The 27,009-nt window shown below is 42.1% G+C and overlaps 3 protein-coding genes across 10 annotated transcripts in view; 1 reads left to right on the plus strand and 2 right to left on the minus strand.

Moving 5' to 3' along the window:
- tjp1b (tight junction protein 1b) overlaps window positions 1–5,615 on the minus strand; it is a 74,595-nt gene extending 68,980 nt beyond the window's left edge. For 6 of the 7 annotated variants that reach the window (XM_058075569.2, XM_058075565.2, XM_058075568.2 and 3 more), the window contains exons 1-2: window positions 5,082–5,615; window positions 3,149–3,260 (exon numbers count right to left, since the gene is read on the minus strand). In XM_058075569.2, coding sequence (XP_057931552.2) covers window positions 3,149–3,260; window positions 5,082–5,520 — 551 coding nt within the window. In that variant the 5' untranslated portion in view covers window positions 5,521–5,615. Of the gene's footprint in view, window positions 1–2,565; window positions 2,657–3,148; window positions 3,261–5,081 lie in introns of those variants that run through there. The other variant, XM_058075570.2, reaches the window with a different exon arrangement.
- A 2,189-nt stretch (window positions 5,616–7,804) lies between these two features.
- On the minus strand, window positions 7,805–22,817 carry duox (dual oxidase). Its single transcript, XM_078788434.1, has 33 exons — window positions 22,736–22,817; window positions 22,586–22,669; window positions 22,350–22,514; window positions 21,972–22,159; window positions 21,673–21,874; window positions 21,275–21,441; window positions 20,617–20,680; window positions 19,911–20,007; window positions 19,085–19,175; window positions 18,874–18,976; window positions 17,731–17,903; window positions 17,476–17,651; window positions 17,273–17,391; window positions 17,054–17,191; window positions 16,870–16,983; window positions 16,599–16,801; window positions 15,326–15,511; window positions 14,944–15,169; window positions 14,624–14,717; window positions 13,922–14,097; window positions 13,792–13,861; window positions 13,678–13,713; window positions 13,421–13,599; window positions 13,127–13,357; window positions 12,952–13,051; window positions 11,696–11,745; window positions 11,496–11,623; window positions 11,264–11,417; window positions 10,913–11,145; window positions 9,866–10,024; window positions 9,627–9,782; window positions 8,073–8,201; window positions 7,805–7,990 (listed from the first exon to the last, which is right to left on the minus strand). The coding sequence occupies exons 1-33, from the start codon at window positions 22,788–22,790 to the stop codon at window positions 7,868–7,870; spliced, it is 4,569 nt and encodes a 1,522-aa protein (XP_078644560.1). The 5' UTR covers window positions 22,791–22,817; the 3' UTR covers window positions 7,805–7,867.
- duoxa (dual oxidase maturation factor) lies at window positions 22,510–26,615 on the plus strand. 2 transcript variants are annotated; one of them, XM_058076025.2, is made up of 7 exons: window positions 22,510–22,857; window positions 23,474–23,576; window positions 23,668–23,725; window positions 23,811–23,945; window positions 24,820–25,027; window positions 25,103–25,317; window positions 25,378–26,615. In XM_058076025.2, the coding sequence occupies exons 3-7, from the start codon at window positions 23,680–23,682 to the stop codon at window positions 25,596–25,598; spliced, it is 825 nt and encodes a 274-aa protein (XP_057932008.2). In that variant the 5' UTR covers window positions 22,510–22,857; window positions 23,474–23,576; window positions 23,668–23,679; the 3' UTR covers window positions 25,599–26,615. The 2 variants fall into 2 exon arrangements, with proteins under 2 accessions (XP_057932008.2, XP_057932007.2); XM_058076024.2 differs by lacking the exon at window positions 22,510–22,857 and having other exon boundaries at window positions 22,958–23,576.
- The last annotated feature ends 394 nt before the right edge of the window (window positions 26,616–27,009 follow it).

A 27,009-nucleotide genomic window follows, 5' to 3' on the forward strand; every position in this document is an offset into this window, starting at 1 on the left:
TCCACCTCCTCAACCTGCCAGAGGCTCACTTTCTCCACTTATGGATGAAGGACTTACATCACAGCTGCTCTTCACATATGCTGTACATGTAAGGCCTCAGGTCTGAAAACACACACACACACACACACCGGTGGATCACCTTTTCTAGAAAGGCCAACTCAAACCAAAACAGACTCTAACCAAAGCAAATTTTCCCATAGAAAATAATGTAAATCCAATTAATTGGTTCCAGACAACACAAACATGTTTACACAAAACATTTTACAGACAATAATTATAGCTTTACAAGCAGAAAATGATGCAAAACAAATTGGAAATGACAAATGGACTGGACATTTAACATCACTTTTACCTATCAGGTTTTGTGGGAAGAAAAACCGACAAAACCATTCGTTCATTCATTTTCTACAGCTTATCCTCACAAGGGTCAGGGTGTGCTGGAGCCTATCTCAGCTGTCTTCGGGCGAGAGGCGGGGTACACCCTGGACTGGTCGCCAGTCAATCACAAGGCATTAAATCATTAAGAATATTTACTTATCATCTTGGAAATTAAATGTTTCCACGTACCCCCTGCAATTTGCTCATGCGCCACTAAGGGTACGTGTACCCATGGTTGGGAACCACCGACTTATGGGACTCACTAAAGTACACCCTGGACTGGTCGGCAGCCAATCACAGGGCACATATAGACAAACAACCATTCACACTCACATTCATACCTATGGACAATTTGGAGTCGCCAATTAACCTAGCATGTTTTTGGAATGTGGGAGGAAACCAGAGTCATTCATTCATTCATTCATTCATTCATTTTCTACCGCTTTTCCTCACGAGGGTTGCATAGTAGAAAGCCAAGACTTGACTTGTTCCACGAAGGTAGCTCTCTTTTAAAGCAACCTGTATCTCAATGGTAACTTAGGCTGAATTCACATGCTCAGCTTTATTCTGCCAGCCATCTTCCCTCACTCTGTTGGCCACAACAGGCTTTTGGCAGTCATCATCTTTTTTTTTTAGTTCTGCTTAAAAATACACCAGCTGGGATCACTTGCATGTCGGAGGGCACTAATATTCGAATATTCTTCATAGATTATGAACCCGCCATCTTCCTGCTCTGACATTGCAAGCTTTGCCCCACCTAACACGTATTGGTTATGTTGGATGTCAGTGAATGACTATCACTGAATGTATAGCTAAAGAGGGGTTGCACCTTAAAAAAAGGGTATTTAAAACCTTCAATGCTTGTGTGTCGTCATTCATTTGAAATTCCATTTATTCCATTCCATTTATCATTTCACTAAAATTAATATATCTGCTCCTGCATATGCTCCTGTGCAATACTATGTGTATATGTTTGATATCTTGTATATATCTTGTTAAATTGTCTTTTTTACTGTACTTTTATATACTTTTTTTTTTTTAAACTTGACTACAGGGCGGCACGGTGGTCTAGTGGTTAGTGCGCAGACCTCACAGCTAGGAGACCAGAGTTCAATTCCACCCTCGGCCATCTCTGTGTGGAGTTTGCATGTTCTCCCCGTGCATGCGTGGGTTTTCACCGGGTACTCCGGTTTCCTCCCACATTCCAAAAACATGCTAGGTTAATTGGCGACTCCAAATTGTCCATAGGTATGAATGTGAGTGTGAATGGTTGTTTGTCTATATGTGCCCTGTGATTGGCTGGCGAACAGTCCAGGGTGTACCCCGCCTCTCGCCCGAAGACAGCTGGGATAGGCTCCAGCACCCCCGCGTCCCTCGTGAGGAAAAAGCGGTAGAAAATGAATGAATGAATGAACTTGACTACTGCACTGAAAGGAGAAGCTCTCCAATCTCGTTGTACATCTTGTATAATGACAATAAAGGCCATTCCATTTTATTCGAAATGCACTTACTGTAAATCGGCGGATGAATTTCTGGGAGGGTGAAATGACTGACTGTGACGTTCAGGAAAAAAAAATGTTCAGTGAAAGCAATATTTCAGCTGACAGCACTTAAACTGGATTCAGTCAATTTCACATCTGTTCCTGTGGTGCTCCATAAAGCAAATGCGGGGTATACAGTAGCTACTGGAGCTATAGTCAGGCTCTTTTGGTGCGCTTTCATTCCAGAGATGTGAGCTGCGTGCGTAATCATTCTGATTCAGCACCACTCTGGTCACAAAAAAAAAAACAAAAAAAAAAACCAACATCCCCTCCGATTGACACAGCTGACAATCTCCTCCTCGAGCCAACACACACCGTTTCGTGTAAAGGTACAATTCACCATCAGGTTGACATTGTTTTCCAACAAGCGTGGCTGCAAACGTGCCTCACTCGCTGGCACGCTGGCACCAAACCGCCATGCCTTGAAGCACTTTGTGTCCTACTTCCTCTTAGATTGAATAAACAAATGATTTAGCCATTTCCCCTTCTACTGATATACAGTACATGCATTCAACCTTGGCTGACTGCTGATTCTCACGTTATTTCCAACCTGCTACTGCAAAAATGTTAGCTCAGAACGACATCGCGGAGTAACTTCAACAGGAAATCATCAAGAATGTTCATAAATAATTTCAAAAGGACTTACATTGCCTTGCAAAAAAAGGTCTGCGTGTTGATTGGAGGCTCTGTGACTATTCTCTGGTGTGTGCTGCTATGGTGCTGCAATGTCTAGATGCTATCATTGTGTGTGTGTGTGTGTTTTTGCGTTTGCGTGTGTATGTGTCACTGCCCAGGGGTCACACCACTGGACTTGCTGTCTCAATGCTGACTTAGCTGTCATACATTAAAGAGGCCTCCTTAACGGTCTGGGGAGCATATTAGCTCGTCTGTCCCGTCACTTCAAGCTCACCCTGTCCACCCTGTCTCACACACTATATACAGTGCAGACCCCTCCCCCCTTGCTGAAGCAGCTGGGCCAAGGGTACTCTCCGGGGGTCCACACTCACGCAGAGCCACTCAATCACTCAGCTGTGACGCACTTGCAAGGCCTTATCCGCTAGAGATGCCCCGACTCTTCTCTTGTCGAGCTCTCTCATAACGATAACTAATTAATTTGCTAATCCACATACTACATGTGGACTAATAGTGACGTCAATGTCAGACTTATTATTATTATTATTATTATAGTGTCAACAACACGCACTGAACACCATAATTAGCAGTCTTACCTGGAGTTAAAGACTGGATCGGTGTACATTGGAGGGGAGCGTTGAGGTTCCTCTCCTGGACTGTTTGGGGGAACAGGGAGGCCTTCTTTCTTTCCCCTTCCTGGAGCTCCATCTGTCAGAGCAGACAGCCATGTTTTCATTCATTATGTTCCTTACTATAAGGCTAAGATTAGCCTAGGCTAAACTAGGATTTCAGCTCACATGAACCCACCTAATATTACTTTTAACATTTTGTTGTCAAACTAAGACGGTGAAATAATAATAATAATTTGAACTAAATTATTTTTAAACACATTTACTAGTCACACTATGAGTTCTATAATGTTAGCTTTGTCTGTTAGCATTTGTTTGTTTGTTTTTTTAATTGTGTAAATAAAGTTTAAGTTGTAGTTTTACAACACCAATGAGATGTGATTTAAAACTCACGTATTTGTTCTCTGTCCATCAAAACAGTTGATGCTAGTTCATTAGAGATTAGCAGCTAGCATGCTAACTACTGTCTCCCTGTGTATGAGCCCTTAACAAGAAAGTACGGCAGCCTTTTAGGGTCAAAAGCATTTCCTTAGTCAATTTTGTTCCCACCAATAACTCCAGATGCACAGTCAATGTTATTGTTATTATTATAATATTCAATATGCGGTTTATTGTAATTAATTATGACTTAACTTTGGTCAACATGCAATTAACTCATGAATTCATTAATTTTCTACCGCTTACCACTAGGGTGCTGGAGCCTATCCCAGCACATATAGACAAACAACCATTCACACTCACATTCATACCTATGGACAATTTGGAGTCGCCAATTAACCTAGCATGTTTTTGGAATGTGGGAGGAAACCGGAGTACCTGGAGAAAATCCATGCATGCACGGGGAGAACATGCAAACTCCACACAGAAATGCCCGAGAGGGGAACCTAGCTGTGTGGCCTGCACGCTAACCACTCGTCCGCCGTGTAGCCTTAATTTCCAAGATTAATCCATTCATTCATTTTCCGTCGCTTGTTCCTCACGAGGGTCACGGGGGTGCTGGAGCCTATCCCAGCTGTCTTTGAGCGAGAGGCGGAGTACACCCTGGACTGGTTGCCAGCCAATCACAGGGCACATATAGACAAACAACCATTCACACTCACATTCATACCTATGGACAATTTGGAGTCGCCAATTAACCTAGCATGTTTTTGGAATGTGGGAGGAAACCGGAGTGAACATGCAAACTCCACACAGAGATGGCCGAGGGTGGAATTGAACTCTGGTCTCCTAGCTGTGTGGCCTGCACGCTAACCACTCGTACACCGTGCAACATCAACTGACAGTCCAAATATTTACACATTTATATATCTACGTATTGTATATTGTATATTCATTGTATTCAGTAAATAACAAAGTGTACCATAACAAATACTGCACAAACTGAACTGAGGTTGTCAAAATTGTTCAATTTAGGTATATGCAGCAAATTCTAATATTAATTTTCTTTAAAAAAAAAAACATTTAATACCAAACATATTTTATTATTAGGTTTCGATGCTGTCTTAATTTATCAACAAGCTATTGCATGTTTTATGGATGTAAAATAAGAAACACACATAATGTCATCCTCAATGCACCGCCTAACATGCACAGGCTATCATATTGGTTCGGAAGTGTGTCCCAGACTGCAGACACGTTGACCATATGTTGTCTATGTTGTCACTGGCTAGTTACAAATGCTGTCGGCCCAGTAATCCCCTCAGCCATCCCCGGTTTAAGAGGCTATTTTTGTTTGCTCTTAGTCTGCAGTGCAGTGCTGGTTTAATGCAATGCAGTTTCCCACTGTATTCACTTTTTAAAATAATATTCTTATTATTGGGTTATTTTATCTTAGCTACAGTAAACCTCTGGTGGGTTTAAAATGAAATAAATTGTTGATTGTGTGATGTCATGAACGTACCGTCTCCATCCAGCAGAAAGCAGGTGAGCAGGTGAGGACACACCTCCTCCAGGACAGAGCAAAAGGAGCAGAAGGCAGCAGGTCCTTTGGAAGATAGACGATCCAGAAATATCTCTGTACGCTTCTTGCTGGAGTCTTGTCCCAGTATTTCTTTGTACTCCCCAAGTGAGAACACCTTGTCGTAGACCAAGTATGGGAGCACAGTGTTGACATCCAGTTCACTCAGGAGTTTCTGCCTGTGCTGTTTGAGTATCTTTGCAGCCCAGCGCTTCTTCTGCTTGGCGCACGGCCTCCTGGAGGACCTCTGCAGCTGCTGCCTCTTGTGCTTCCTCACAAACCACTTCTTGGTGCCGCTGCCGAACATCTTCAAGTTGAGCAGGCCCTCCAACACTTCTTCCACAGCTCTGTCAGCACACTTCCCAAACGAGGGGAGGTGCATATTTCATGCCAGAGAAGCCACCATGCCACATATTCCTGTAGAAGTTCACTTTGTTGTTGTTGTTGTCCCAGTCAGGAAGACACAATCTGGACAGTAGCAGAGTTCTAGCTGGGTACTTACCGCCACTAAGAAGATTATCAGACTCTTAAATACACCAATGCAAACGGTCAACACACTGACCAGACACCCTCAACATATTTCACAATACCCTGTTGTTTATCACAGTATGTCTAAAGCAGGGGTCTCAACCTCAATTTACCTGGGGGCCACTGGAGCTAGGGTCTGGGTGAGACTAGGCCGCATCAGGTTTTCAAAAAAAAACAAAAAATTATTAAAAACAGAAAAATGAATAAACTTTGGTTCCGATTTTCTACAATAAAAGCTCTGATAAAACATTCCACTGTTCTCAAATATCTTAATTGTTATTTTTCTACACAAAATAAGATGAAAAATAAATAAACAAATCAAGAATAAAGAAAATCAATCAATCAGTAATAAATAAATATAATAATAATAATAAAACGGCAAATAATAAAAACTTAAGAAACCACATATAGTTGGTGGGTAGACAAATTATTTTTTTTCTGATTAAAATGAACAAAGCATTATTAGAGCCCTGTAGACATGACAAAACACGACTATAGTCACATTTATACTCTTTTTATTTACAACATATTGCGCAACTGCAGGGTCTTGAGACACATGCTAACTCGCAACCTAGAGAGCTAGCAACCGAAACCGTAGCCTTCAAGTTATTTCCTTTAAACTTAAATAGCCAAAAACTTACCACTTCCACACGGATAGGGAGGATAACTATTAACAGTTATTTAACCTTTAACATGAACATTAATCAAACGTAATAATTTTTTCTGGGTACATGATACCATACAGCATCCATATCAAACTTGCTCGGGCCGCACTAACATTAAACTTTCAAATCAAGGCGGGGGCCTCAAACTAGTGTCCTGCGGGCCACATTTGGCCCGCGGGCCGCGTGTTTGATACCCCTGGTCTAAAGGGTTTATCCTTCAGCTTAGATATGCAATTGGCGGCTCCTGGGCCAAATAAGTAACATCACAATGGCCCACAATTTCAGTTCAAAACTAAGTCCTTTTAAACAATAATTACATTAATATATCCCTCTACTTAAAGCATCTCATTATGAGCTGGAATATTGTGTGCTTTCAATAGCGTTATGCAACCCTGCCTGAATGTGACCCTCGGTTAAGATAAGATGAAAACATTCTCTCATGGGTGTCAAGCCCTTACAATGAGACATCAGGCTTAAGTCAGGAGCAAACAAGAGTGCTGGAAGGACATTTCAAGGGGAGCCTAATGCGTTGTATTGAAAATCTATAGAAAAAGGTAATGCAGTCTAAAGCAGGGTGACCTTGTACAAGACATCATCAGATGGTGCGGAGGCAAGTGGAACACTCTTTACCACAAGAGGGTGCCATTTGATCAATGAGTATTGGGTGAGGTTTATTCATTCATTTTCTATACCGCTTATCCTCATGTGTGTCGCATGCTGGAGCCTATCCTAACTGTCTTTGAGCGAGAGGCGGGGTACACCCTGGACTGGTCGCCAGCCAATCACAGGGCACATATAGACAAACAACCATTCACACTCACATTCATACCTATGGACAATTTGGAGTCGCCAATTAACCTAGCAAGCATGTACCAGAATATCGGATAAAACCCACGCACAGGGAGAACATGCAAACTCCACACAGATGCCTGAACAGAGAATTGAACCCACGTCTCCTAGCTGTGTGGCCTTCGTGCGGTCCACAAAAACGTAATTTAATGAATGTGTTTATTTTGAAAGCCCTGATATTTTTACATATGTATTTTACATTTGAGGCTGCACGGTGAATGAGTGGTCAGCACACAGGCCACAAAGCAAGTTTGATTCCACCTACGGGCATCTCTGCGTGCAGTTTGCATGTTCTCCCCGTGCATACATGGGTTTTTTCCAGGGACTCCGGTTTCCTCCAACATTCCTAAAACATGCTAGGTTAATTGGCAACTCCGAATTGTCCATAGGTATGAATGTGAGTGTGAATGGTTGTTTGTCTAAATTTGCCCTGTGATTGGCTGGCGATCATTCCAGGGTGTACCTTGCCTCTCTCCCGAAAACAGCTGGGATAGGCCACTACCAGCAGCGGTAGAAAATGAATGAATTTATGAATTTTACATTTGAATCTGACAATCAACAATTTAAACTATTTCAGGACCCACTTTGGATCTTGAGTTTATGTTTTCAAAGCCTGATCTTGGTAAAAATCTTGGTAAAAATTGGTTAAATTTGGCCAGCACCTGCATCAATAACATGATCAGCCATTTAAAAGTTTTCATAGTGATGCATGAACAGTGCCTGGTCCCTCTTGTTCATGTGCTGACAGGCTTTCTCCACGTTCTTGGTGAGTCCTGGTGGTCCACAGCTGAAGACACCAATCTTAGGCACCTGCAGGAAATAACACACAGTCTAGTGAATACATTAAATGGGGTCACTCATGGGTGTATAGGCATAAAGAAAAAGGACTGACCTCTGGGTGAACCTCCTGCAGTGAGCTGAAAAAGGAGACGAAAGGCGGACGGCCGAAGTGAGTGACGGACCTCAGGCCGGTGAAAAGACTGCGGCGACACACTTTCTGGAAGTGGCGCTCACACACGTACTATTCACGAATGAAAAACAAGAAAATAAATGAACACAAACATATTTTCATGCTCATCATATGGAAATATAGAATAGAAGACAACTTAATAACCAAAGTTGCAGTATAACAACATTTTACAAAGAGAACCTGTTTGAACTATGCAGTACAGGAAGTTATTGTTCAGTATCCTTGGCTCAGCTTCACACAGCATCCACCCACATGTTGTGTATCTGACATATGCTTCCTATGTTGTTGTTACACAGCGGAGAGTAACTTTTCTCTTGTGAGTGAGGGATTTTGATAACTTTTATGTAAATTCCACAACGGCTTCAAAACATGGTGCCTTTTCTACACTCTTGTTTACAGTATGTCTAATTTCTGTAATTTCTATTACAATACAGTATTATGTTTACTATATTTGGTTAAATTGGTGTAAAAGTAGTTATGAGGTGTTGTTTCATGTCTACAGGGTTCTTAGAATGTTAAAAAATATATTTTCAAAGTTTTGAATTAGGGCGGCTAGGAGGACCAGGGTTCGATTCCACCCTCGGCCATCTCTGTGTGGAGTTTGCATGTTCTCCCCGTGCATGCGTGGGTTTTCTCCGGGTACTCCGGTTTCCTCCCACATTCCAAAAACATGCTAGGTTAATTGGCGACTCCAAATTGTCCATGGGTATGAATGTGAGTGTGAATGGTTGTTTGTCTATATGTGCACTGGCTGTGATTGGCTGGCGACCAGTCCAGGGTGTACCCCGCGTCTCGCCGGATAGGCTCCAGCACCCCCACGACCCTCATGAGGAAAAAGCGGTAGAAAATGAATGAATGAATGAAGTTTTAAATTAAATTCTAAGTACAAAATTTCCCATTAATTCACAATGATTCATATACTGTATCACAGTCAGGTCTCTAACCAGTTAACAGTGATAAATGAGGGATTAGTGTACGTATAGCCAAGCTATAAAAACGTCTCCAAACTGGGCTTTTAGAGTATACAAAAGTTGATCAAACTTTTCCAAAAAGTAACAAGAGCTGGCTAAAGAGAGGGTAAATAAAAATGTAAGATAAAGTATATGAACTTGCATTGTGTTCTGTGTCCTTGTGGTGCATTAGAGCTTTCTATCAGCCAATCGCAGGGCTCATATAGAGTCGCCAATTAACCTAACATGCATGTTTTTGGAATGTGGGAGGAAACCGGAGTACCCGGAGAAAACCCACGCACACACGGGAAGAACATGCAAACAATCATTCATTGAAAAACAAGGGTTGTCTTGTATTAAAGGTAGCCTTATATTCGGGTCACTACTGTAATTAGATTGTAATTGTAAATCCTGTGGGAAAATGACCAAAATGACACGGGCCAGTTAAAAATAGAGCACCGGCCCGCAGGCCATAGTTTGGACATCCTTAAGTCCGTCTTCATTTTTATTATTTTTACATGCTCACCAGCATGGTGGTGCGGAGGTCAAACTTCTCGGCCACCTGAGTGATGTAAGTGTGAACTGACACCAGCTCCAGCGAGTCCATGTCCTCCACCTCCCTGATGATGTCTGACACCCACTCAAACTGATGCTGTGTGCGTGTCACCCAGATGAAGTAGACCTGACAAAATGACAGTTAATCCGCAAAGGCAGTGTTGGATGATGTGACATGTTGCGGGAGGAAATGTTTGATATTGGGGACACCTTTTTACACTGAATCTTGGACTTGATGGAGGACTTGAACACCAGGTCTTTGAGGATGGAGGCAAATGGCGTGACACCGATTCCTCCTCCCACCAAGACACACACCTCAAAGTCAGTCCATTCCTGGTGTCCCTCTCCGAATGGGCCATCCAGGTACAGCTGTGGTCAAAGGAGGATAATACAGACACTTGCAATTAATTGAGTATGTTTGGTGAGGGAGAAGAAGCAACTCCTACACTTAATCAATTTACAGCTTTAGTGAATAATTGTTATTTATTTTAATTTTAAGGCCATCAACTGTTCATTCATTCATTCATTTTCTACTGCTTATCCTCACGAGGCGTGCCGGAGCCTAACCCAGCTGTTTTCGGGCGAGAGGCGAGGTACACCCTGGACTGGTCGCCAGCCAATCACAGGGCACATATAGACAAACAACCATTCACACTCACATTCATACCTATGGACAATTTGGAGTCGCCAATTAACCTAGCATGTTTTTGGAATGTGGGAAGAAAACAAAATACCCAGAGATGCACGGGGAGAACATGCAAACTCCACACAGAGATGGCTGAGGGTGGAATTGAACTCCTGTTTCCTAGCTGTGAGGCCTGCACGCTAACCACTCAAACACCGTGCAGTCGACCGTCAACCATTCATTAATTCATTTTCTACCGCTTTTTCCTCACAAGGGTCGCGGGGGGTGCTGGAGCCTATCCCATCTGTCTTCAGGCGAGAGGCAGGGTACACCCTGGACTGGTCCCCAGCCAATCCCAGGGCACATATAGACAAACAACCATTCACACTCACATTCATACCTATGGACAATTTGGAGTCGCAAATTAACTTAGCATGTTTTTGGAATGTGGGAGGAGAACGAAATACCCAGAGATGCACGGAGAGAACATGCAAACTCCACACAGAGATGACTGAGGGTGGACTTGAACTCCTGTTTCCTAGCTGTGAGGCCTGCACGCTAACCACTCGAACACCGTGCAGCCGACCGTCAACCCGCAAAAGGTAAAAAAAAAAACATGCATCTCCTCCTGCCTTTGGATGAGCTCCAAGTTCAAGCAGACTTTCTTCACTGTAGAGCTCTCGCAACCGGCTAGTCCAGGGCCCCACAGCCCTAATATGCAGGCTGAGGGTCTCCTCATGAGGGGCTGATGTCAGCGTAAAAGGGTGGTACTCATCTGTCCCCAACAGCAAGCATGCGATGCGGACCCATTGTCCAGAACGATACACAAACCCTTGCGGTCGCTTGAACTCCAGATGAGTTACACCTGCAGGGAGCACGGCCGATGGATGTGGGAGAATAATTATTAATAGTGTGCGTTAATTGTCTTATACCCGAGGAATAAGGCCAAGATTACTTATTGTAGGAAACAGACTTAGGTTCACCTGAAGGCAGCAGCTCCGCTCTAATTACAGGAATCTCCACCTTCTTCCTACTCAGACTGATGAGTTTATCCAGCAAGAAGAGCAATGCAGGTGGGATGAGGAAGATGTAGAAACGCGGTTCTTGAAGCAGGCCGAAACTGCCATGAAGAACTATCTGTTGGATGAAAACATACCAGGATCACAACAACCCTTAAAACTGGATTGTTGTTTGTCAAGTACTTAAATCGCTTACCAATATATACACAACAATGTAAAGGCAGTGTGTGACCCAGAACCCTCGAAAACTGATGTGGCGGAAATAACGGGAGGCAAAAACATACATGAACGACATCGTGAAGAGAAGGAGGACACCGGTAAGCCCTGTCAAGAGAGCAAACAGTGCAGTGTAACAAGAAACATACTCGCTTATGATATAAGGATCTCCTAACCTACCTGGAATGGTTTGAAAGAACCACCACGACCACTTGAGAGGAAGTTCAGACCTAACGTGAAAACGAACAAAAACATCTGAATGCTGAGAAATACTGCTACAATGTCACATGGATTCAATGAACTGCAGCTCCCCATTGCTGGCAGCACTCGTGCAGCCCCTGACTATGATCCTACCTCCACCCTGCTTGACTGGAAGAAAGACACAATTATCTTGGTACTCTTTTGTTGCCAGCTAAGGTAATTCATTAATGGCTGACTACTCTAAAGTATATCAAAGTTCCATTTTTATAGTATGGTCTCTTGATTACTATAGGTTATCACATGGTTTGTCTGGTATCAGGCCAGGTATCATGCCCCCAAGTGTCAGTATCATACTGGCACGCGGGGGCATGATACCGGGCCTGATACCAGACAAACCATGTGATGATCTTATTATCACATACTACAGTAAACCTCGGATATATCGGATTCAATTGTTCCCACTGGTTTTGTCCGATATAAGCGAAATCCGTTATATGCGTATACCGGAAAATGTCCGTTTTACGCATATATCGGATTTATATCCGTTATAAAAAAGCACTTCCTTGACTATGTTTCCAATGTACCTGGACTGGGCAATGAAAAGAGACGTAAGGTAATGAGAATTTAACTTTATTGGACTCTGAGCATAACAAATTGTTAATTAAGCTAGGCCCTGTTACGCCCGTCAGGCCTACGTTATTTCCAATAGTGAGGTTAAGATCTCATTCACTGCTGTGCTAGTATTATTGACGTCACTCACTTTTATATTTGTCCTAAATCTGGAGCCAGGAGAAAGACACGATGCGGCCATCCGATATATGCGAGGGAAATTGGAACGGGACTGGAGATTTTGTCCGAAATAGGCGAAATCCGTTATAAAAATCTGATATATGCAATGAATTTTTATTGGAAATATATATATATAGTTTCAGTGACAAAACAAACGCTGTGTGTTCACGCTCGTGCGCTGTTCTCTGATTGGTTGTTTCACGGGCACGATACCAGAGCAGCGCGCTCTGAGTGGACAGCTACAGGGGCTGATACTGGACATGGTTAAACTCTATATTTTATCAGTATCACTGCCCTGGGCTTTGACAGTATCATTTCGGCCTTTTCCCGTATCATTCATGGGCGGTTTCTAGGGTACAGGGCCAATTAATACTGTAGTATGTGATAAAGGAGTGTTATCACTTTTCTGAGACATTGTATATGTCTACTAAAGTCAGGTATATTACCCATTGTTGGCGAAAACCTTTGGGAACAGACAAGACAGGATGTTGAGGTCACTGATGGAAAATATGTAGATGTTGACCACATGACCCAAGCTGTGAACAACTACAAACAATGCATTGTTATTAGAAACAAGTGGATTTACTGCACCCTAAAATTATATCATAAGGTCTGGACTACCTGAGAGGACGACGGCAGTCACGGCCATGAAACGATGAAAGTCAATGGCAGCATCGAAGGGGATGTATCTGTTCAGGAAAGTCTCTCTGCACAGCGTGATGAGGTTGCGACACACTGTGAGGAGCATGTACGGAAAGAGAAAGGAGATGGCGGCAGCTGAACCTCGAGACACAACAATGCCCACGACTGAAGTCTCAGGGATGCCTGTAGATGTGGCTTGCAAACTGTAGTCTGGAGTGCATACATATCATAAATATCATAAAAAAAAAAAGACACAGAGCAATTTATCCTTACAGTAGCATCTCTCCAGGGCCACACCAGCTGTGACTCCATAGACCACAATGAAGCAGACAATATGGCGACGATAGTTTTCAATGAATCGTTTGAACTGTTGGATTTTCTGCTTGATGGGGCTTCTTATGTACCGCTCGCGCTTGGGCTTCACGTATACGTTTGGATTGGTGAGATCCAACCTGAAAAGAATCAAATCTATTGCTTTTGTTTTCAACAGTCAACAATTTGAGGGTAGTAACAGAAGAAAATCTGCATACTTTTTCCGTCTGCGTATATCCAGCCCATCTGCCTTGCTGATGATGATGTAATAAAATAAATGAACAAGGAATCATGGAGCATTTGGTTTGGTTTTCCTGTTTCCTACAGCTTACCTGCTCGCTGGGCAGATAAAGGAAACTCTCTGGTCTCGACTAAGATATGTATTTCCCTGTTGCTCCGCCCCTGCATGAACAACAACCCTTATTAATCATAAACGTTCAGAGGATGGAGGATAACCTTTACCTTTAACACTGAGCTGGGCAAACTGCAGCTCCCTCTCATGATCCCGCAGCAGGAAATGGAAGTCTTCCCATGTCATTTTCTCTTTTTTATCAAGCCCAGCCGCCTGCATCATGGCACTGATGCCGTTCTCCGTCTGCCGCTTTGACAGTGCACCGTTTGAGATTTCAATCAAAGACCTTCAACGAATTGACAATAAGAAAACATTAACATCATATAGGATCATTGAAGGTAGTCTTTATTATTAAAGGTAGTCTTTATTAAGTTTAGTTTTTGTCATTTTATTTATTACTTGCTGCATGTTCTCCCTGTGCATGCGTGGGTTTTCTCCGGGTACTCCGGTTTCCTCCCACATTCCAAAAACATGCTAGGTTAATTAGTGACTCCAAATTGTCCATAGGTATGAATGTGAGTGTGAATGGTTGTTTGTCTATATGTGCCCTGTGATTGCTGGCGACCAGTCCTCTCGCCCAAAGACAGCTGGGATAGGCTCCAGCACCCTCCACGACCCTCGTGAGGAAAAGCGGTAGAAAATGAATGAATGAATGAATTTATTACTTGCTGTACCGGCGGTCCGAGAGGTCTGAAATTTCATGTATGCTGCATGTCGAGCATGTATAGCATATTTGACAATAAAGTTGACTTTGACTTTGACCTTTTACTTTGAAAATGCAACTTGAAAAAGGAACCAACGACTGATCAAACCTTAGCATCCTGGTAAATTCTTCTTTTGATAAATAGCCACTTCCGCTGATGTCATTCATGGAGAACATCAGTTTTGACTTCTCCTCAGGGGACCCTGTAAAAGCATTAGCATTAGTAAGAATCTAATTATCTGTATAAAGCATATTATACGGCATATATAAAGCATATTTTCACAGTGTCTCAGCTCAGTCTAATTAAATGGTGAAATTATATTTAATTTGATGGTTGAGGAACCACGTTCAGTAGAATAAAAGTGTTACAATTACTAATTAAAATGGTCACAGTACATAAAATTGAATTTGTGTTGTCATATGTTTTACCTTTCATAAAAATGACCATGACATCAAGAAACTCCTGGAAGGACAGGTAGCCGTTGCCATCTTTATCAGCCAGCGTGAACATGGAGTCCACAAATAAGGAGCCTGACTTGAGGCCCAGTGCATTAGCAAATTCTGCAGCCGTTAATTCGCACTGTAGAAGCTCTTTGGCTTTCTTGCGGCAAACACCGCTCAGGTCCCCGGCATCGCATTTTTCTATATCTAAAACCTGCATGAGACAAATGTGTGTCATTATAACGTCAGAGTGTCATTATAAATATGTATATATTTTTAGTTTAGACAGACTGTGTGTAAGCAGGATGTGTTGTTTCTATGTGGGGGTGCACGAGCCACCTTGGGAAACAATGGTGTACCCAACAATTACCTTGGAGAAAGTATGTCGGATGAATGTTTCCACAATCTGAGCCCTTTGTTCTCCTGTTAAGGCCTCCTTCAGGAGCTCCTTTTCTCTCATCTCCTTCAGTATAATCTCTTGACTGAGGTCAGTCACCTCTGGGTGGAGACACTGGAGGAATGCTGCACGTCTGCCCTCATCATCAAAGAATAACACCTGAGTATGAATGGGGAAGTAGTGTACGATATTACATTTTCCAAAAGTACTCCAAGTACTATAAATCCATCAGCTCAATTACCCGCTGATTTTGGGTGAGTGAGCTATAAAAACAAATAAACGCCAGGGTCTCCAATTAGCACTGGATCATAAAACATTGACGAGGTGACAGTAGCCACATTTCAAGTGTCATGAGGTGTCAGCTTTATTTAACTGGCGGAGCAGTTTGCTTTTTACTAGTATTACAACATTGGTTCTATTGCTGCTGTGATGTGCTATACAATTGTTGATAAATGACCATGTGGTCAAAGAGAGCTAGGTTTAATTTACACTTTCTCATGCACTACAAATTATTATTAACTCATTCAATCTCAGCTATCTTTGATTATTTTGACAGATTTTTCAAGTCACACAGAATATTATGTTCTTGGCTGTATATACATATGTATATATGTACGTATATAAAGATTAGAGTCTCACCTTTCATCAGGAAAAAAGGTTGTTTCTACCTCTTTCCGTTCTTTACTAATCAGCAGTAGAACATAGGTATGTCTGAAAATTTCAGTTTCAGTTCTCAACACGCGGAGTGGTTAGCGCGCAGACCTCACAGCTAGGAGACCAGGGTTCAATTGCACCCCCGTTTGCATGTGTGGCGTTTGCATGTTCTCCCCGTGCATGCATCCGGGTACTCCGGTTTCCTCCCACATTCCAAAAACATGCTAGGTTAATTGGCGACTCCAAATTGTCCATAGGTATGAATGTGAGTGTGAATGGTTGTTTGTCTATATGTGCCCTGTGATTGGCTGGCCACCAATCCAGGGTGTACCCCGCCTCCCGCCTGAAGACAGCTGGGATAGGCTCCAGCAACCCCCGCAACCCTTGTGAGGAAAAGCGGTAGAAAATGAATGAATGAATGAATGAATGGTTGACGGTCGACTTCACGGTGTTCGAGTGAATGAGTTCTCAACAAAAAATGCTGCCATCAATTGTGGAGTTGCATCATCACCTCTTTGGGTCTTTCACGTACAACTGCGTCTTTGGGAGCGAATGAGTTAAGTGTAAAAAAAAAAAACAAACAGCTACTAACCAGGTCATACTCTTTGGGTATTTTGAGCAGCATAGCTTTACACTGGCGATCATTTGAGAGGAGCACATCAAGGCAGTGCTGCTTGTCCAGATTCAGGAAGCGGAGAGAAGCTCCAGATCTGTCCTGGATGTGCAGGCACCTCTTCTCTCTGATGTCCACCTTGATGGGATGCAGAGGTTTTCTATAGCCTCGCCACTCATATGCTAGACAATGAAATGCTGAGTATCAAAACAGAATATTTTACATTTCATTCTATTTTTAACATTCTTACCAGGAAATCCAGAAGCAGTATCCTCTGTTCTAACAACATTTTCCCGTCTTTTCTGGAACTTCCTATAGCGCCACTTTTGAAGATATGCCACCATGCAGGCCACTGAATAACTAACTGTAAGGGAAGAGTCATTTTGATAAGTGATATCAATACAAACATAAAAGGTTGAGCGTATTATACACACCAACTGGAAAGAGGAATAGAATGACAATAAATATCCCAAAGCCAGCTTTGCTCCCATCAAAGTAATTAAGTTTGGTTGCATTAGTGCAGGGATGGAGCATTGATGCTTTCAGCTGAGCAGGTTGAGGACAAGGATCACCTAAGGACAACCGAAAGAACATTGTCATGGATACATATACTACAATATAATTTTATTTTATGGACTAAAATCACAGTTTACCACTCTTCCATAAGAATACACTGTTTTGTATGTCTGAAGCCTCAGCGCTTGTGACTGCAACAAGGACATCATGAAAAGTCACATTGCGGATCCTTTGGATGTCTTCGTCTTGGAACAAACTGAGAGAAGAAACGTGTTCATAACACTTGTGAAGAAAAAAAATATACACACATCATGAAATTAAACAGTCGAGAGGAGCTTACCCATTCTGTTTGTTCTCAAACCAGAAGCGGTCACCATTCCGAATGCGTTCAAACTGGTCCAAGATGATGGCAGAGAAAACTGGACCCGGGCTCCCAAATGACTCCATCAGTCCTCCAGGGAAAAGCTCCAGCTTGGAGACATCGCCGTCATACAGTAGTGCAACTTTACGGAGCAACTGTTGAGGTGCAATTTCATTTAGACGCTTATTGTCAATGTCGGATGATTGTCCATGAATGAATCATTCCGGGTTTAACCTGCGGGTTGGTCCGATTGAGCTCGAGATTTATGTCTTCAAATGTCTTTATAGGTGGCAGATCCAGCGCTTGTCTGACTTCATTGTAGCTGCCAAGACCAAAGTCCCGCCCTCTTTGAACCGTCAGTGCTACCAAATCTGTGCGAGTAAATCTTAGAGGTCCGTACATGAAGTCTGTCAGAGCAAATCCAGATGGTAAAGAGTGTATCATTGTATCAGTGGGCAATTTTTTTTGATTCACGGGACACATTGGGTTAAAAAATTAGGCCGAGGCGCCGTCCATATACGACATGCTTACTCACAGTGCAACGAAACAAAAACACAACACAACTTCAGCAAGTACAACATGAATCAACTGCTATTACTACGTGGGGAATAAGCGGTAATCATAACACGTTACGTAAACTGTCATTTACAAATGCCGCAAGGCATGCTGGGTAGTCCATATGAGCTATATCTAATCTCTCAATGTTTACTTCCCTGATGACCTTCTCAACATATTTTGCAATCAAACTAAAATACGACAAACACAGCAAAATGTTGGGAGACTGCCACAAGCTACCCAGCATGCCTTGTGGCATGACTGTATGGGTGTAATTTTGGCATGGGTATTTTGCATAGGTATTTATTTGTATGCGCACATGGCACAGTAGGTACTCTGTGTTGTGTTGTTTGGATTTCCTTTACTGTATGTACAACCTAAAGATTGCATCTGACTATTTCCTGTATGACTCAAGTGTGCCACAGTAGCAATGCAAGTCAGTTAAGACATATGGCGGGCTTAATGTGGCCCGTGGGCCGCACATTGCACGCCCCTGACTTACATTATGCTTTTGATACATGTTAGACTTGGGAATAATAATTACTTTATTGATTGTTAGGTATTATGCTTGGGCTGCACGGCGGATAGTGGTTAGCACGAGGAGACCCGGATTCAATTCCACCCTCAGGCATCTCTGTGTGGAGTTTGCATGTTCTCTCCGTGCATGCGTGGGTTTTCTCCGGGGACTCCGGTTTCCTCCAACATTCCAAAAACATGCTAGGTTAATTGGTGACTCCAAATTGTCCATAGGTATGAATGTGAGTGTGAATGGTTGTTTGTCTATATGTGCTCTGTGATTGGCAAATTCAAAGGCTGTCCCACCTCTTAGGTCCTCTACAACAATGTGGTCAACTTTCTCAGCAATCTGAGAGGTCATGCCCATGATGAGGTCATCCACATCCTGACTTGTCTTCACATTGATGTCCTGTCAACAAAATTAAAATCTGGTGTTTACGGCGGATATACTATAAATATGAAATGCATTTGTATCAGTTCAACACAAGCATAATGTTGTAGTGTGACAATTATGCACCTGACGTTTCCAAAAGCTGTTACACAGACGCAAGGCTGGTGATGAACTCCCATCAATGTTGATCATGCTCCGAAAATGGCAGGTTCTGTTCCTGCGTAAAAGAGGAGATCCATTGGTTAGTATGATATTTATTAGAACAGCTGTGTATTGACACAATGTATGAGACAGTGGTACAGAGGTTTTTACTGCAGTACAAAGATTTTGGTTTGGAATCTGAGGTTCAATCTCAGCCCAGGCCTTTTCATATAGAGTTCTCCGTATGCTTTAGTGGATTCTTGAGTCATATATTATTCATAACATGGACAAATTTTAAATGGGACCTATTATGCTCATTTTTCAGCGCAGAAAGCTTTTTAGTTCTTCCAGAAGCTGCACCTATTCAGCTGCATTTCTTTGGATTTCATGTTTCCTGCGGAAACTGTCTCTGTTCACGGCCAGCCTCCAGGCATGCACCACTCCGCTGCGGTTGGTCACACTCCCGAGTGCTTATAGAAGGACTTCCGGTTTGTGCCGCTAGCTGCCAACCCCACTTTATAGGAGTAGGAGTTGATGAACGGTATAGGAGTTCATAGTAAACGGCGCTGTATCTCTTTTAAATGTCTGCTTGACAGAGCAGTCAGCCACGCTGGCTTACAGCCACGCCCATATAAGGAAGTTCACTCCTCTGTGACATCACAAAGGGGCAGTTTTACCACTCCTTCTGAACCCGAGCGTTTTGAGCCATCTCGAACTTTTTTCAGGGCTCATTCTCAAATGTGAAACTTTGTGTACCAGTCGTATAATTGACAAGTAATCAATCCGAGGTGACTCACTAAAAACAAAATACCTCATATAAACCCCAGGTGGAACCATACTGATGCCTAATCTCATAGCAGCAGCCTGAAACTCAGGGGAGATTGCAGGATCAACAAATTTCTGATAGCCTGCAGAAAAAGACAGGAGACTAGTCACAATTTACACATCATTCAGATATAATCTAAATAATATAATCATTCATTCAAACAAATAAAAACAATCCATACTAAAGTAAAAAAAAAAGTAATCACAGGATGAGCCATTGAAAGAAAACGACCAAGCTCAAAGTGCTTCTTCGCCTCTGTTCTTCAATGTGAAGCAGTAATTGGGCTTGCAAAAACAAGCAAGCAAAAACCACTTGAGCAATAGCAACAACCAACACAGCTCTGAGGGCAACCATGTTGTTTCTGATGTAAACACAGGTTGCGTGTGATATCACAGTATACTTTGCATAACCATATTTTTCTCCAAATCCAATACTTTGGTCAGAGGTTTTGAAAACCTTCCGCAGGCTCGTGTGGATGATAGGCTATATCGTGGAAAAAAAACTTTGTTTTATGAGATACCAGGGCCTCAGTGTGGGAAGTGTGAGTGCTCATTCAGCAGCTCTGCTGAAACAGCATATCATTTGACAACAACAATGGCTCACCTCACACAGACTTGTGGTCACTAGTGCATTACCAGCAGCTGCTCCTGCCCTCCACTTGTGTGTACATGCTCTCTGTTCTATTTCTCACCTGGGTATGGAGGAAGAGTTCTGTCTCCCAGGTATACAGGCAGCCATTCGTAAAGAGCAATATTCTGTTTTGGAGGATAAAACAATGAAAGAGTTGAATTTTTGTATTTAAATCGTGAACCGCAAATGGCAAAGCTGACTTTTAATTACTTGACGGAATGAGTATGTCTAAGTAAATATTAGTATCTGCTGAGAAGTAACAACCACAACAATTAATATATTCTGAAATGCGCTACTTTGGAATGTAATGTGAATGTAAAATCTGTGTTGTTGTTTTTTTACAGGCAGAATTTCTTAGATAAAGTATTATGGTAATGGTAATGGTTTTATTTCATTTGAACATGTATCAGATTACAATTGAATGCATCACATAATCAGTTCCATGTCCAAAAGGAGTAGGAAGCTTATTAAATCCTCCCACTCCATCTGGTACTTTTACAATCAGTAACTGTTACATTTGTTCACTTCCTGCTTTCCATAATACAGTTTAAGGTTTTTTTTGTTACTTTGTAATTTTTTGTCCCGTACTGCAGTACGAGGTGATATGACCATACAATGACATAATGGGTACCATAGTAACTGTCAATATAGTGATATATATAGCACATCATGACTGGTTCAAGACTATTATAGGTGTATGGTTATTATTTACTCTTTACCTGGAATGTGGCCACAACTGTCTTTCTGGCATTTTGAAACAACTCTTCGTCTGACCATTGTGGGTGTTCCTCTTGCAGTTTGGAGGCAACATAATTGTGGTAACGAAACCAGATAATCCCCTCTGCTGCTGTGAAAATGTTCTCATTGGCCCAAGCATTTCCCAACTCTGGATACAAAAGATAGAAATCAAAAATTATTTTCCTTCGGGGAATGTTACAAAAATGAGTAGCTCTTGGCCATTTTCATTTTGTAATGTAATATAGCCAGTAGTACATTAGTACATAGTATTCTGATCCAATCAGACCACCATAAAGTACATTATTATTTGGATTGCTCAATTAGTGACTGGTCAGTAGTCAAAAGTGCAAGTTTAAATCATACAATTGATCTTACTTACCATAGAGGCCTTGAGGTCCATGATCACCTGATACGGGGTCAGCAGCGCTCCACATGAAACCGTGTCCTGCCGCCTCTTTCGGCATGTTCCACTCCAAGTTGGAGGCCAAGAGACCCCCAGAGAAGCTTCTCAGAGAATCCGACCAGGAAGTAGATGGGCCATAGATGGAGCTGCCATCAATCCATGCTGTGACCATATTGACCTAGAATCATATTTAACTTTGTTTATTAAATGACATGGCAATAAATAAGGTCCATTGAATACTGCTTAAATAACAACAATCATATTTCTATTAGTACCGGTGTTCGAGGGTTGCTTGGACTCTGGCCGGTGTCTTTGTCCCATGGCCCTCTTTGGAAGGGCAGCAGAACTTCACCAGTACCAGTTGGGTCAAAAACAGGGTCACCTCGAGGCACCGGAATGTTCATGAATTCGGGTGGGCACCCAGTAGCTCTTGAGTTAATTATCTCAAATACAATATGATAACCTGAGAAAAAAAAGTAGTTGTATTACCTTGAATAATGAATATATTGATCTGTTATCATAACGTACTGTTAGATATGACATATACTTCTCGTGCTTTAAAGAATTAAGGATTGTACTAACAGGAAAAGACAAACCTATTCCATGACGCACTAAAAAATAACAATACAAAAAGCGCACCTGAAATTATTTACCAAAAAACAAAGAAAGCACAGTTTGGTTGTTCGTTGATGGCAAACCGGAAGTGCCCTCACTGATCATGAGGCTCAGTCGTCTCGGATTGGGTAGAAGTGGCTCGTGCTGAGCTTGATAGACTCCATCCCGGAAGTGCGCGGGTACTAGCCTCACGAGACGCGATCCTGTAGGCACACACCAATCAGGTAGTGCAAATCCAGCTTTATATTTTATTTATTTACTTATTTTAAGTTACCTACGGCTCCACGTTTAGGACACCCTAAACTGTTGTACCATCCATCAAAGCGAGGAACCTCCCATGTTAATGCACAAAGTGAATCTGTTGAAAATGGTAATGAGTTATTATTATTATTTTTATGTGTAACTGGTAAACATGGCTACTCACCGACAAGAAGCAGCAAGCCAAACACTGCACTCCAAACGCGCTTACGCAAATCCATTCATGCAGAGAAACTCCTGAGTTCAGTCTGCAGGCAAAGAGCTGTGAAGAACCCCTGAAAAGTGCAGGTAAAGTCATATTTACCAATGCTAGGACATGTTTGTGTGCCACTTCCTGTGTATTGGAAGTGTCATACCATAATATTGCTGTTACATGAAAGGAGTGAAAGGAGTATAATGTATGTTTAATTTTGTTCTATGATTCTATTTCATAGAACGTATTCATTGATTTTGCAGGAGACAAGTATGTTTTTTTCAAAAAAATATTATACGACATGGATTCTGATCATGTTCTCCAAATAAAGCAATGTATTTAATAATGAGAGAAGGAGCCAGGCTTACCCAGTGTGGAAGTTGAAGGTAGTGTGGAAGTAGAGTGCAAGAGCAGGTGAGAGATGGTGCGACTGAAGCCAAGTGTCCTGCCTCCTATCTGCACCTACATGTGACCTGGGTTTTCCAAATGTGGATTGTCATCCACTCTATATCCCACCTCTTTCCCACTTTTTTTTCCCAAAGTATAAAGCATCCTCCTCTCCTCATGCATATAAAAGAGGTTCATGCCTTCACTCCTTCTCTTCCAAGGTGCACTCCGCACTTGAACTGTGTTATTTGTGCCGGCAACCACAAGAACTAGAGCTAACATGACTTTCTACAATGACATTTACCCTTTCTACCCTCTACAAAGGACCTCCTTCATCTTCAATGGTCACTTACTGACTGTTATCACATGTTTCCTTGTGCTTACATTGAGTCTACTTCTCATTCTGCCTGGAATTCGAGGAAAGTCGGTGAGTGCAGCTTCTCAAAATACTCCACTGCTGCTAAATTAGCATGATTGTCATTGTTTAATCTAATTTATGTATTTTCTTTTTCAATCAGCGGCTTTTCTGGATGTTGAGAATCATTTTGAGCTTGTTTGTAGGTTCTGTAATTGTGGGTAAGTACATATATTTTTTTATTAAAATCTCACTTTTCCTCTAGTCACAATCATCTTATAGGTCTTCTCCCTCCTTTCCTTGCAGCGCTCAACTTTACTGACAACTGGGCTGAGGCCCGGATGACCACAAATGCTACCTACAAGTCTTTCAGCAACGCAGTGGTTCATGCGGAGATTGGCTTGCATGTCGGACTGTACGGAATTAATGTTACACTAAAAGGTGAGTCAGCTAGGAGACCAGGGTTCAATTCCACCCTCAGGCATCTATGTGTGGAGTCTGCATGTTCTCCCTGTGCATGCGTGGGTTTTCTCTGGGGACTCCAGTCTCCTCCCACATTCCAAAAACTTGCTAGGTTAATTCATTCATTCATTTTCCATTCATTTTCGGGTCGCCAGCCAATCACAGGGCACATATAGACAAACAACCATTCACACTCACATCTCCAATTAACCTAGCATGTTTTTGGAATGTGGGAGGAAACCGGAGTATGCACAGGGAGAACATACAAACTCCACACAGAGATGACCGAGGGTGGAATTGAACCCTGGTCTCCTAGCTATGAGGTCTGCACGCTAACCACTCGACCGCCGTGCTGCCCTGCTAGGTTAATTGGCGACTCCAAATTGTCCATAGGTATGAATGTGAGTGTGAATGGTTGTTTGTCTATATGTGCCCTGTGATTGGCTGGCAACCAGTCCAGGCAGCTGGGATAGGCTCCAGCACCCACCGCGACCCTTGAGAGGAAAAAGAGGTAGAAAACGAATGAATGAATAAAAGGTGAGTCATTTATAGTACCAGTATGTTTTTTTTTTGCAATAATAGATCAGAGATGTGAAAAAACAAAATACATGAGCTAAAGCGCTAAACTCAACAAGATATAAGGAGAAAGGGCGATTTTTAAACCTATGGCGGTTTGTTGACGTCGTTTTCTACATTTGTATATACAGGTGGTCCTCGTGTTTTGCCAAAACTTGACTTACATCAAAGTCTAGCGCCCAAGAACCACGTGTAAAATAACCTTAAGATTACATGAACCACAACAACACTGCATAGCATTGCCCAATGGTGTAAATATGAGCATATTTCTCTGCAGGGAAACCTGTCATCCAGTTCAATGAGACTATCGACTACAATGAGATGTTCACCTGGCGTGACACCATCGAGGAGGAGTACAAGGAAGCATTGGAGAAAGGTCTACCCAACCCCATCCTGTACATTGCAGAGAAATTCACTCTGAGCAGCCCGTGTGGCCTCATCTTTCATTACAGACACTCTGGAAGATATGCGTCTGCTACTCTTTGGTATATAAATAATAACAGATTGGTGACATCATAATGGTGCATAGTAGCAGACATTAATTGAGTGTTTCCCACCAGGACTGCATTTTGTTGCTGGATGTTGGCCAATATCCTTTTCTCCATGCCAGTCATTTTGTATGGCGGCTACATGATGTTGGCTACAGCCGCCTTCGTCTTCACATCCTTGGCCACCTTCACCGCCATCATGCATGCACCACAGTGTGTTTTCTCTATCGGAGAAGCCACCTTTGAAACCCAGTACAGCCTTTCATTCTGGCTGGCTCTAGCCACTGGTAACTATTTGTACTTTTATATGACCTTTGTAGATTTCTACTAACTCGGCTACTTTCCAGGTTTTCTGTGTGCCATCATCGGGGTTCTGGTGGTGATACTGAACTTCATGCTACCCGAGAAGATAAACGAGGCTTTCAGCGTTTGTATTGACAGTTATGAAGATGATATTTCTTATGGGGAGACGTACTTGAATTCAGCCTACCTTGATGAAATAATGGTTTTTCCACACACGTCAACAAAGGTCACTGAGGTCAGTGCATCCACATTTCAAATTTGCTAATTCAGTTGAAATGACTTAGTTAATGACTTGGTTAATTTAACAATGACGGGAATTGAACGTGAATACTTCAGCAGAAGAAAATGTCATTTGTGTTCAAATAACTACATTTGAATTTGTGCAATTACTTCATATATATGAATTTCACAAGTAAATGCCAACAATGGCAACTTTGAGTTTTGGTTAAGAGTCACAGCTCCCTTGTGTATGTAACTAAAAAATGCTGATGCAGTAGCTACTGTACGACCACAATCACAAACATACAGTATTTAAATGTTACTGTAACTCTAATAACTGTGCATCTTTTTTATATACAGTAGCTGTTGTATTGTATGCCATTATCTCTCAATGTACTGTATTAGCAGGTGTAGCTGCTATGAATAATAACAGTCTCAATGACTTTGTATCATTTGTTTTTATGGAAAACATATGAGTCCATCTCAACTATTTTTTCTGGTCAATACTTGAAGATTTGATTGTGTTACATTGATCTTATACTCATACCTTAATGTACCGTATGTACTTGTTGTGATTAACCATACTTGTAATCACAATATTTTTTATGGGATGTATACATTGTAGTGTAAATAAACACTGATCTATTTTATTATCTTCTCTTTAGGATTCAGGACAATGTATTGAAAATGGAATAGTACATCAGTCACTACGTTTACATGCAGTCAATATTCCATTCGGAATAACCTGTTTACATGCGTGAGCAAACAGGTTCATGAACAACCCAGGACTTGTTTATAAAGGGCATAAACATTTTTCTGTCTTTTACCACATTAATAAGATGGTTAGTTTCCTTTTCGCTCGAAAAATGTGCAATTTTGCGTGCCGCCATGTTTTCAAATTCAATACTTCCTGTCAAAACACTAGTGGTGTGTTGGTCATGAACGAACGGGTCAAAAGAAGTAGTTATTTTTGTGAACTGAATGAATGAGGTCACCGCCCCTGAAATACCCGTTCAGTCCGTTCAGTTGCAAATGCTTTTTTTTGATTGGCTGGAGAGTCAGTTCTATCCTATCGTCTCACCTCGCCCAGTGGGTGGGTGGGTGGGGTTAGCTGACTGAAAGACTGAGACCGAGAGATTGACCGAACATGAACACCGAACGTGAACATGAGTGAACGAACTGACTCGACACGGCAGACCGGGTCTATGCACAGGGGGAGATCACATGCTAACGACCAATTGAACGAAATGAACGGATCTTTTTACTGACTGAACCGGAATGATGCGGTTCACTGAAATGAACGGTTTTGCCCACCGCTTACAAAAGACACAAGATTGATTTGGAATGGAACATGCGCAGATCACAAATCAATATTCCTTTCGATGGCGATACCATGCTAGGCTATTCGGGTTAGAAAATGAGTAATCCAGGGGTAATTAAAAACGCAATACGAGCAT

This window comes from Doryrhamphus excisus, linkage group LG1 (genome assembly GCF_037039965.1).
Source record: "Doryrhamphus excisus strain RoL-2023G ecotype Guam linkage group LG1, RoL_Dexc_Guam_v1.1, whole genome shotgun sequence".
Taxonomy (NCBI): Eukaryota; Metazoa; Chordata; class Actinopteri; order Syngnathiformes; family Syngnathidae; genus Doryrhamphus; species Doryrhamphus excisus.